This window comes from Giraffa tippelskirchi, chromosome 11 (assembly GCF_054371585.1).
Source record: "Giraffa tippelskirchi isolate mGirTip1 chromosome 11, T2T-mGirTip1v1.2.pri, whole genome shotgun sequence".
Classification (NCBI taxonomy): domain Eukaryota; kingdom Metazoa; phylum Chordata; class Mammalia; order Artiodactyla; family Giraffidae; genus Giraffa; species Giraffa tippelskirchi.
The window spans coordinates 119,218,256-119,230,406 of record NC_137285.1 but is presented as its reverse complement, the minus strand read 5'-3'; the positions used below and the strand labels follow the sequence as shown (position 1 = coordinate 119,230,406).

The following is a 12,151-nucleotide window of genomic DNA, read 5'->3' as shown; positions in this document are numbered from 1 at the left end:
CTGAATGAATGACTTAATTACCCCAACTCCAGTCGTTGCCCAGACATCGTATAAATTAAAATCCTCAGACTCCAGTCTGCAGGCAGGTAAAGGGCTTCTGCACCCTGTGGTCCTTGAAACTCCACCATGACAAAACTGCTGGCCTCAATCTGCATGTCTCCTCACAGTACCCCTGCTTCTTATGGTCTGTGCAGATCCCTACGTGAAAGTTTCACTGATGTGTGATGGCAGACGACTGAAAAAGAGGAAAACATCCACCAAGAGGAACACTCTGAATCCTGTTTACAATGAAGCCATAGTCTTTGACGTCCCTCCCGAGAACATTGACCAAATCCACCTGTCCATAGCAGTCATGGACTACGACCGGTGAGATGCCTGGAGCTGTTTCTCATTGCAAACCCCCTGTGCCCAGGACCGGGGGAAGGGGCGGCAGCCGTGGATTCTTAGCTGGTGTCCTGGTGCAGCCGCTAAGCAGCACACTGAGAGCTGACTGACAAGGAGTCACCGTTTTACAAGCCTCTACGCTCTCCTGTTTCTCATTTCTCTCCCTCCTTGGTCCTTCTGTCTCTTGCTCACTTCCCCTCTCCATCCTTGTACACCCCCTGGAATCTCAGCTTGGATAACTGTGCGCCCCACAGATCTTAATCTTCCCCCAGGCAGTCCTACCCGGCCTATATCAGAAAGATTCCACTCGAAACAGCAGAATGATTACTTGAGCCAGACCATCAACATTTCTAATACACAGCTTCATTCCTTTTTTTTCCCTTCTCCCAATATGTTTAATAAAGATCATTTCTCTCCACTTAAGTCTGAAAGCAAACACAGAAATGTTCTCTTGAAATTGCTAGAATCAGTATGGATGACGGGGTACATTAAAATGTATAAGATGCTCGACTTTCTAATTAATACCACACGGAAGAGATATTTATAGCCTGCATTGTAGCCAATTGTGTATTTAAAGGACTGATTTGAAAAACAGTCATTTCAAAATGCAAAGGAAGTACCAACAGGGAATTATACATGTTAAACTAGTCATTAGACTAAAATGCAAAGTCTTTTTTTAATTGGAAACCTTCCACGTGGTCTGGGCACAATTATTAAAAAAAAAAAAATTATTCTGACGTCTAATGTCTTACAATATCATTTGCAGCTAAAAATTTTCCCACAGACCCTGAAATGTCAGCCCAGCAGCCTTAGTGCCCTGAACACTCTTTCCAGCAGATTTTTGGGTGAAACATAATCATCTTGCAACCCAGGGAGCACGTCTGTTGGCTCGGCTGCACATGGGTGTGACAGTACATGCTGGGCTGTAGACCTCATCCTGTCCCTCTGGACGACACACAACACCAATAGTGTCAGGCCTCAGGAGGAAACATGGCCCACCAGCCGTGGAGGGCTGAGCCAGTATTTGTCAAGCTATTGCCAAGTTTCCCACATCGACAAATCTGATTATGTGAGCTCTGCTTCAATTTAATTCTCAATAAACTCATGAACCTGGTCTGGAAAAATCCATGGCAGACTTCATGGGGCTCCTGCATGCAACTGATTTTAATGAGCATAGAATCCAATATCCTTCACACCACTTCTCCACCCTTGCCTCCCCCTTGCACCATCCATAGGAGAAAAAGCCCTCATCTTTGCAGGAAGGAAAAAAGAGCCTGTGAATTTGGATCCCAGAGAATTAAAGGATGGGCCGTGTAATTCTGGATGTGTGCAAAGGACTTATAACAAAAAACTGGAAGGAAAAAAAAAATGATCCAAGGCAGAGACCTATCCAAGGATGTTTCAGAAATACTAGCTAGGTATTAAAGGATCTCAGTGTTTTTCTACAGTAGGGAACTGAAGTTGGGTCAGAGAAGCAAAGCTGGGCTTGGAAGGAAGGAGGGAAGAGCATGAAAAGACAACATGTTTTCTAAAGAGAGGTCTTGCAAGAGGCAGGAGCCACCTCCATTCTGCCCTTGTTGTGAGCTCAAGGCTACAGCTGCCAGACTCAGAGCTCTTCCATGACCCATTCTTGATTCCTGTTTGCGGAAATGAAACAGCCGTCAGTGCAAGAAACTCCTTTCAGTGCCCCCGTTTTTTGTTACATAGATCTGAAAGCCTGAAGTCAGCCTTGTTCCAAAACCAGAGGTGGCATCCTTTGTGTGCATCAGGGGGTTTTTCCAACTCAGGGTTTTTGGGAACAAGCTAAGTCCTGCCAGTGTTAAGACAGCCCAGGTGTGTGAGGGCCAGACTCTGGCCTTCCTCTCTGTGCCCCTGAGTGCCATATTGAACCCCAAGTCCTAGTGGCTGCTAAGGTTGACCTGTGCTTTTACATTCAGGAGTGAAAAGAACCACCCCTTTCCTGATTCCTCTATGTTAAATTGAGTAGTTGCTGTTCTTACATACCAAAATTTTAGGAAAAAAATAACTTGTGGACCATTTCACAGTGTAGGTCACAATGAGATCATCGGCGTGTGTCAAGTAGGCAACGAAGCTGAGAGGCTGGGCAGAGACCACTGGAGTGAAATGCTGTCATATCCACGCAAGCCCATCGCACACTGGCATTCCCTGGTGGAGGTAAGACCCTGCTCCCATGTGCACCCCTTTGCAGAAGGATAAATGCTTTAAAGTTGAAATGCAGGAGCCACCAAAAATGTGAGTGTACCAGGATCTGTGGTCATCGATGGGTTTCCCTGGTTGTACTTCCTGGGACTGTTCCTTGGGAATTGCGTTCAGTCTGCTCCCTGCCGATCAGCTAGGTTTTGAACATTGACCAGGGATCATCTTTCACTTTGAATGTTTTCAAAAAAAGATCTAGATTCTCTTATTTTATGTCATGGCTTTGTGTTGACATTTGGAGGGCATCTGCAAGATCTGGGAGAGTGTGGAGTGTCAGGCCATCATAGAGTGACTTACAGCTGGCGTCAGAAAGAACTGGAGACTGGGAGAGATGAAGCGTGGATTTTAGGACCAGCTCTACCATAAACCTGTGATTCTGGGTTAATATCAATTGTATATGATGGGGAAAAAAACAACAACCAAATGAACAAACTGCAAAATAACAAGTGAAATGGAAATTTATTTCTCTTACATAAAAAAAGTTCAGAGGAAGGATGTCTAGGCTGTTATAGTGGCTCTGTGATTAACAGAAATCAAGATTTCTATCTTTCTGCCTCCCTGTTCCAATGTGGGTTTTTTTTCTTTTGTTTTTGTTTGTTTGCTTGTTTTAAGGTTACCTCATTGAACAACATGGCAGCTAAGCTCCAACCATCACATATCTTCTGGCCATAGAAAGATGAAGACACAAGCCAAAAGCACATGCATTCCTTTTTAAAGGATTTTCCTTGATTTCTTATGCAACACTGCTACTTCTGTTTAATTTAGTCACAGAACTTAGTCATAAGGTTATGTCTGGTTTCAGTGGAGGGTAGGAAGTATATTCTTTTTGTTGGTGGCAGTGTGTACAACTGAAAAAGCAGAGTTCTGATTCTGGTTGCAAGGTAGAAGAGTGGATACTCGGAAGCAGTGGACCATGGTGCTGCCTCCCACACTCATCATTCCCTCACTCCCCTATCTTTTCCTTCTCGTTCTTCCCCCATTCATCCTTAACTCAGTGACACACCCTGTTTTTTTATTTACTTACTCGTTCTCTCAGGAATAAATTGCATTCACCGAGTGACATTTCTGTGGGTCAAATGCCATATTAGATGGAAAATATATATAGATGTAAGAAACCTTTCCTTTCCTCAAAGAGCTTGTATACTCTAAGAGAGAGGATGGCGTGTAAACTAACCACTGAAGAGCACGATCGTAAACATTATCGTCCCCATCGGGTACCGTGGGGCACAAAGGAAGGAGGTGTTTGTCATGCTTGGGTGAGCTTGTCCGCGAAGTCTTAGTCTCTCCTGCTCTTGGAAAGTGAGCTGAGCCACTGGGAACAAGAATATGAGGGAGTGTGGGTTCCAGGCAGAGAACCCCCTCTTACTCTCCCAGGGCAGGCAGCTCTATTCCCTGCAAAACCATCTTGAGAGGCCAAGACCAGAGCCTTGCATGCTCGGTGTGGGTTTCACTGCTCTGGACAGTCAGGAGAGCCTAAGTAAAAATGCAGGGCAGCTGTGGAGAGGCAGAAGGCCCCAGGGGATGAAGGGACAGTCTTTGTTGGAGATCGTACCAGAGGGGAAGAGCAGGACATGGTCCGAGGGCTGATTCTAAGCTTCAGGGCCTCCAGGTGGTATACTCCAGCAGGGCCTGGGGGCCCCCTAATTTTCGAGTCCCTGAGGACACCTCTATCCTTGGGGCCACAGAAGTGAAAACTCTTTCCTGGGTTCAAAATTAATCCCTGCGGGAGACCATCGAAACTGTGAACCACTTGAGAAGTAGCTAGGGGACTGGTGCTGACTACGACGCACCTCACTTCTTCAGGTCCTGGTGGGATTCTCAAAGGAGTCCATCTGTGGGCTTATAAAATTGTCGGAGCCTGTCACTAGCAGCGGCGGAGCGTTTGTGATAGACTTTTTGCACCCTTACAGAGTCACTGCTGACTTTCATTCTTATTTGTAATCTGGAGTGTTAAAAAGTGTCAGAGCTTCTGAACAGAAGGAATGGGAAAGGAGTAAGGATCAGGGTGTGGCATGGAGCTGAGACAGGAGCCCTGATTCTGTGCACAAGCACTTCCCTGTCCGTGGCCTTGCCAGGGAGCGACTGGGGGGTGGCACACTGCCCATGAGCCCCCAAGCATGGCGCATGCACCTTACACGAGGGAACATGTAGAAGGCGGGCCTGGGAGCCTCTGCTCACTGCCCAGGAGAAAGTGCTGTATGACTGGCCGCCCAGGAGACGTGCCTTAAACCCTGAGCACTTGGCTTATTGCAAATCTGTGTTTGACAGTTATGTGAGAAATAATTGTTTTTAGGGTTAAACCACTGAAACTTGGGAGTTGTTTGTTAACAGCAGCTAGAATTACTTCAGCAATTACGGTGGTCTTTTCTCAACCATTGCTGCAGAACTAACAAAGTGAAATGTCCCTTATGTGAAAGGCAAATGGAGGGAGGCTTTCCCTGCCCTGTTGCTTCCTGTGTCTTTGAAGTACATGCCCGAGACTTTGAATCCATCCTAAGCAGAGAAGCAATATTTTCTCTTTTAAGAACAAACGTGTAACGAGCAGAACTGCGGCAATGGAACTGGGTGAGGTGAAAAGCAGTGTCAGAGGGGTGACCACGCTTTGCTGACAGCTGTCAGGATGGAGGAGGCTCTGGGCAGAGCGGTTGGAAGTGCTCACTTTGGGCTTGGATGGACCTGGACTCAAATCCCTGCGCTACCACTCAGTTGCGCGTGTCCATCCCTTTCTGAATCTGTTTTCTCCTCTGTCAAGTGGCCATAACAGTGCCTGTGCAGCAAGGGTGGTTGTGAGGATTAAACAGTCTAGTGTATGTGAAGCACCGTGGTTGGCACCCAGTAAATGTTCAGTAAACTTCCCAGTTACCACCATCATTATTGCTGTGTGTTCTCATGGGACTGGCGCACAAAGAAACATCGTAATGTTTGTCATGGAGGGGAAAAAGTTTGGACATCCCGCACCCCCCGCATGCGGGTGAGTGGTCACCTCAGACTGGGGGAAGGTCTCATTGGTGACTTGGCTGGATGTAGGTGCAGGCGTTTCAGTTCTGTTCTTTCTCCTTCCTTGGCCTTAAAGATAAGTTACTATTACATTTTCTACTTTAAAACAAAAATAGCAATTAAGTTGCTGTTCTCTGTGTGTGTACATAAGCATAAGTGTAAAAATTAATGAGAGAGACAGAAAAAAGAGAAGATACAGGGTAGTTAGGATTTAGTTCGAAGGGAGGCTGGCCTGGCAGAAGCTCTTTGCTGCTGGGGGCTTGAGGGGCCAGGTTAGGACTGAACCCTGGGACCTGCAGAGATCTGGCAGCCTGCCTGGGGCTGCATCCAACACACCCTGACCTTGCCAGAGCGGGTGGCAGATGGAGTCTTCAAAGCCAGTGAGTTCAAAAATCCGTTTCTCTCAGGAATTCTGGATGGCTTCACTGCACACTCAAAGGTCAGCCAGTGCCGCTTCGCTCTCTTGTCTCCCCATGATACGGCTTGGAAAGCTGTGTCAGCTCCCTCCCAGCACTGCCTGGGCCCTGGGGACAGGAGCATCCCCGCCACAGGGCCTTAGGAGATGACAGAGCTCTCGGGGCTCCCCCCCCGCAGTCCTCTCCTCCGTGAATCCAAGAGAAGGTGGTGCTGAGCACCTTTCCCACCCCCACATGTGGAGCTGACCCCAGCATGCACTCCGGGGAGAGTGATAGAAATAGCTCCAGGTTTCCATCACTTCCATGTGAAATGTTGTTTGACCTCTGGATTAAAAGTAGTGAATTTCATTGATGGGAAGACCAGATCACAGACACCATTGGGTTAAAGCAGTTTTTACTTTTCTCAAAGGGATAGAATCCAATCAGAATGTACAACGAAGATCAGCAATATTCCCCCTGATTGACAGAGATGCAAGATTCTAAATCCCAAAGCCCTGCTCAGAGGGTGCTCAAGTGTGAGTGAGTCTTCCTCTCTCCAAGCTCTGTTTTTTCCCCTGTGTACCTGGTTAGTCTTGACAGTCGGCAGGACCACATCAAGAGCTGAAAGTCCCTGCAACTCGAGGTTGTGCATTTCCTAGCATAAGTAGTGGTGAGTGTGGCACCAAACACCCTGGGGTGAACAGAGTCCTCATCTGCCAGCCGCTGCCCACTTGAGGGTGTAAACTTCGAGCTGTGTAACTAAAGCAAATGTCATCACCCAGACTCGACTGGGAGTTACCATCACAGGCCCTTTAAATCAACTCTAGATATTATCCATCAAGTGCCCGGCAGGCCTACCCAAAGTCTTCAAGGGCCACATATTCCCAAGATTGCCCAAGCTGGATTAAGTGTCCACTCTTGGTCCACTTTGCTAGAGGTCAAGGTCATGGAAATGCAGCCTGGTCCCACTCCAGTAGGAGCGTTGAAAGTAGACTTTCTGAGAAAGGTCCGCCCCTTCTCAGGGGCAAATGACCTCACCTAATTCCCAGAAGATTTTGAAGGGAGGAAGTCAGAGGCTTTAGCACTCTGGGCCAGCTGTTACTCATAACAGATTTAGGAAAGAGGAGCGATTCCCCAGAAAGAGGAGGGGTTGACTGGAAGAAACCAAGCAGGAGATCAAGTTCCCATCACGGAGTCTGAATGTGTGTAGGGCTTGGGTCCTGGTAAGGATTAGACCAGCAGAGAAGGAAATGCAGACCAGAAAAAAAAAACCAAAACCATGATGCTAGACACAGGATGGGAAGGCCCGAGGGAAAGTTGCCGCTCTCTCTCCTTCCTCCTCCCCAAGCTGGCGCCTGGTGAGGAAAGCACAAAGGCCCTGGTGATGGGAGAGAGCTGTGTGCTTGCATCTGACTGGGCTTGTTGTCCTGCTTGTCTTTGGCCATCAGATGCTGTTATCACTGCCTGTGCTGATGGAAACCCCTCAAGGCTGACCAGGCCCCACTGCACCTCTTGACTGCCCTGAGGTCTCTGAGGCCTGGCAGCACCTTTCATTTGATGGCGGGCTCAAGAGGTCTTCTGTGCAGCCCTGGTACAGGGTCACTTTCCACACTTCTATGCCCACCCCCCCAACAGAGGCCTTGTTGTCCAATATTGTCATCTCCTTTTCACATCCTGGGAGCATTCAGGGACATGCAGGAACTGCAGGAAACTCAGGGCCATTACAGGCACCCTCTTCATTCCCATAGAGTTATGTGGCCATTTCTACCTTGTTCCTCTAGCTTCATGTTAGCTCAGGGGCCATAGCTGCCTTCAGCTTCCTCAACCCACCTGAAACTTGAGGCTTCAAGCTTGAGGGGTGAATCTGGACTTCACATCAAGTAGCCCCCGTCTCTCCTAACAAAGGCTGTCTGCTTCCTCTTTCTAACTAGTAGAAACTTCCTTTATATCAGAACGTCATTTCCTTTAACCTATAACTTATGTTCAGATCTCCAAGGTTTCCTCTCAACATGTGAAGGGAACATTGGGATTTCAGTGTGTCTCTTTTCTCTTGACAAGGCCTGGCTTTGGAGACTCCATTTCTGGAGGGATTGTCTGATCATTGACCTCAGGTTGTTTGTCCTCAGTTTGCAGGACATGTTGCATTAATTCCTTTGAGTGTAACAGCACAGTTTACAGAGAATGGAAACACTGTCTCTGTTACATAGGCATTGAATTAGTATCTGAGGAATGAATGAAAGAATGAATGAATGAGACATAATGAAAGCAGTTGAGTTCCTTTAATTCTGAAGTTCAACAATTTCTCACTCAAGCAAGTCCAAAGTAGAAGTCAGTTCAGAGCAAAATGTAAAAGGTATTAAGACTGAATTTACAGTGAGCTCTTCAAATGGAGATGGTCCTTATTAAGCTCCAAGCTCTGATTACCTTTTCTTCATTTAGGAGAAGGACGTGAGAAGAGGTCATCCCCACTCCCAACACTGTCACTTGGTTCCCATGAACTGCCCTCTGATGGTAGTGACTCTGTATTTTGAGTGCACTTGGGAAATATTCAGAACAATAATTTAGGCACCTTAGTAAATTATGAAGGTCCCCCTCAAGCTGTTATGGGTGGTCAGGTTCTGAAGAACTTCGTATCTTCTTTCATAAGAGACAGAGGAGCAGAAACCACAGACGTCCCTGTGGAGAATGGCAGAGTGCTACATCCCAGATGAGAACTGATCAGGAGGGGTGACAAGGACATCAGTCTGCAAGTTGACTTTTCTCACCAAGGAAACATTTTAGCAGCAATTTTACATCAGGCAATGATTAGCTTGGCCTACCTGTGAAAATTTTTAAAAAGAGGAAAATAGTGGGAAAGTATTTTTTTGGACAAAATAAAGGCCTTAAGATTGAGAATTTTTTTTCAAAAAATAAACTTTTTATTGGGGGATTTAGTATGCCAATATCCATAAACACCTGCAAAGCCCCTGAAGCAAAACTGATTGCAGAGAACATAGAAATGTACTACATGTTGGGATCTGAAAAACATATAACAAACTTGTTAGAATCTGTGCCAGTTGATGGAAGTGGGCAGAATGCAGTTTGGACCAGTAGGCATGGTTAGTGTTAATAGGGCGTTGTGTTTCCAGCTGGTGGAGGGAATGGTCAGCAAACAAAGCCACGAGCCTTCAGTGTTTCCCAAGCAAGTCCTCTTTCCTATGTAGAATTATCTGATTTAGGGGGAAAAAAATGGATACTAAGCATTTTCTCATCTTTAGCTGGTATACAAAATCTGTGACTCTTCCAGTGGTCTGTAGAGATAGGAATCCCATAAACCATGGAAGCATTAAGGTAAGAACTAGAGGTATGAATACCTTGGGAAATACCAAATGCAAAAGTAGGAAGTCAAGAGATACCTGGAGTAACAGGAAAGTTTGGCCTTGCAGTACAAAATGAAGCAGGGCAAAGGCTAACAGAGTTTTGCCATGAGAACGCACAGTCATAGCAAACACCCTCTTCCAACAACACAAGAGATGACTCTACACATGGACATCACCAGATGGAAACACTGTCCCTGTTACATAGGCATTGAATTAGTATCTGAGGAATGAATGAAAAAATGAATGAATGAGACATAATGAAAGGTCCATCTAGTCAAAGCTATGGTTTTTCCAGTAGTCATGTATGGATGTGAGAGTTGGACCATAAAGAAGGTTGAGTGGTGAAGAACTGATACTTTTGAACTGTGGTGCTGGAGAAGACTCTTGAGAGACCCTTGGACTGCAAGGAGATCAAACCAGTCAATCCTAAAGGACATCAACCCTGAATATTCATTGAAAAGACTGATGCTGAAGCTTCAATACTTTGGCCACCTGATGCAAAGAGCCGACTCATTAGAAAAGACCCTGATGCTGGGAAAGATTGAAGGCAGGAGGAGAAGAGGATGACAGAGGATGGGATGGTTGGCATCACTGACTCTATGGACATGAGTTTGAGTAAGCTCCAGGAGATGGTAAAGGACAGGGATGCCTGGCGTGCTGCAGTCCATGGGGTTGCAGAGAGTTGGACACAACTGAGTGACTGAATAGCAACAGAGGTATGAAAGATAGTAACACTGCATTGGAAAATACGATTGCTGCCCGAATAGAAATTTAACTGCATCTTGACTCTGCTCTCTTAGAAATGACCTTGCGTCAGCAGTCAATGCCCTGGAGCGTTCCTGAAGCACACTTAAATAGTAATTAAATAAGAGAGTGGTTAACAATGGGCTTGGGCCTTCAGGAGTCTCAGCTCCAGGAATGACGTTCAGAGGTTATTGCTAATACTGTGGGCTGATGGCCAGTTCTTCCCCTATAGTTGAAATGAACTAGCATGATTTATGCCAGCCTCTGAAAGAACCACACTCCCTCATGATTGATTATCTGTGGAGAGGAGAGTACTTCCTCAGTTGGGTCCGAGGCAAAGGTGGAGCACCCTGTGTTGAGTGGGGAAAAAAAAACAACAACACAACTTAAAAGTTGAGAGTTATGTTTTACTTAGCAGACAAAACTGAGGACTTAAGCCCAGGATGCAGCCTCTCTGATAGCCTAAGGAACAGCTCTAAAGAGTCAAGGGAGGATCCAAGATATCCAAGAGTATGCAAAACTTACTTAGTAAGTAAGTAAGTAACTTACTTAGTAAATAGTCAGAATATCAAAAAATTACTATGAATCAAAGAAAACCAGACATTTCAAGTTAAGGAATTTAGCACTTTTCTGTGTATTGGAAGGTTCAAGCATCTGAACTCACTGAAATCATTCCTTTGGTATGTACCTCAGCTGTCTAGGGCCAGTGTCCTCTGCTTTCTCATCCTGAGTCCCTTCTGGGTGCATCGTTGGGGTGGCTGCAGTGTCTGATGGTTTGATGGTGGACATCCTCTGTGGGGGATGCTATGATGGCTTGTGATGTGAAGTCCTGTGATGGCTTGATGGCTACAACATCGTTTGTTTACTGTTAAGGCAGACGTTTTTTTCATTGATAATGGCAAAGGCCAGAATATCTGGAATTTCAGTGCTCCTGAAAATGAGTCTAGCTGTGTTGGCTAGATGGTTTTAGTTCTCACATCCCAAGAACAAAAAGCTGAAGAAGAGATGACAGGGAGCCTGCCTAGTTCTGCAGGTACCCTCATAGACAGCAGGATGTCTTTCTGATGGCCTTGATTTCTGCTTGGGGATTCTAGGTAGCCTGACTCCATCCTTGGCTCCAGTAATGGAACTAAGACCTAGTCCCAGGCTAAACCAGCCAAACCAACCATGGGGATTAGCACTCCATAAGCTTATTCAGTCAGTGAGTATTACACAGCGTTTGGTATGAATGCTTGAACAAAGATACGCTGTGTTTCTTGTTGGATGTAAACAAATGAAGCAAACTTTGGAGCAAACTTAGTTTTGAAGTTTGCTCCAAAACTTTGGAGCAAACCTCCTAAGCAAACTTAGGAGCAGCTGTAGCCCTTTGGACTTTTAGAGGAGCCAGGGTTAGGGTGAGGCCAACCCATGGGTGGCAGACTAGAGAGATAAAAAAAAATCCACACCCCGTATGGTTGAGTTGCTGAATCAACTTTCTCCTGAACATGATGCTACCTCTGGCCTTTCTGAATACATAAGCATGTAAGTTTCCTTTGTTTTGTAAGCACTGAAAGATAGGATTTCTGTTACTTGAGATGGAAAATATCTGAGACACAGGTGAACACCCACCCGGATGGTATTCCCTTGCAGTGAAGAGCACTATTCCCAAAGCTGTCATGGTATCAGCTCATGCATCTTGCTCACTGTGAAATGTCCATGCCTACCAGAATAAGTGGCACATGATGACACAATTCAACAGAGTTTTCCTAATGAAACAAATTGTCAGTGTTTGATTGATGTTGTGTGTTGAAACAGTTGTGGCCAAAAGAAAGACTCTCTGCTCTTAGTGACACCCAAATACTGTATGAGGTGAGGGGGAAAGCTGCTTTCCGGTTGTACTTAGGTCTTATTTTTCCAAAGGGAAGATCAAATCCTGGGTGGATTTGAAGGACCTGTGGGCAGCTCTCCATCTCATGATGTCTCTCTTGAGTTAAAAAAGGTCCAATTCCTAAGGACTGAAGATCAGTCACACGACTGTCTCCTACTGATTTCAGGTGGCCTTGGCCTGCAGTGACT

The 12,151-nt window shown here is 45.9% G+C and overlaps 1 protein-coding gene across 5 annotated transcripts in view; it reads left to right on the top strand.

The window, feature by feature from the left end:
* Positions 1–12,151, top strand: part of SYT9 (synaptotagmin 9) — a 319,437-nt gene that overhangs the window by 264,823 nt on the left and 42,463 nt on the right. For 2 of the 5 annotated variants that reach the window (XM_081540901.1, XM_081540899.1), the window contains exons 5-7: positions 195–366; positions 2,430–2,559; positions 3,214–3,661. In XM_081540901.1, the coding sequence (XP_081397027.1) occupies positions 195–366; positions 2,430–2,559; positions 3,214–3,273 (362 nt within the window). In that variant the 3' untranslated portion in view covers positions 3,274–3,661. Of the gene's footprint in view, positions 1–194; positions 367–2,429; positions 2,560–3,213; positions 3,662–12,151 lie in introns of those variants that run through there. The other 3 variants (XR_014068687.1, XR_014068686.1, XM_081540900.1) reach the window with 3 other exon arrangements.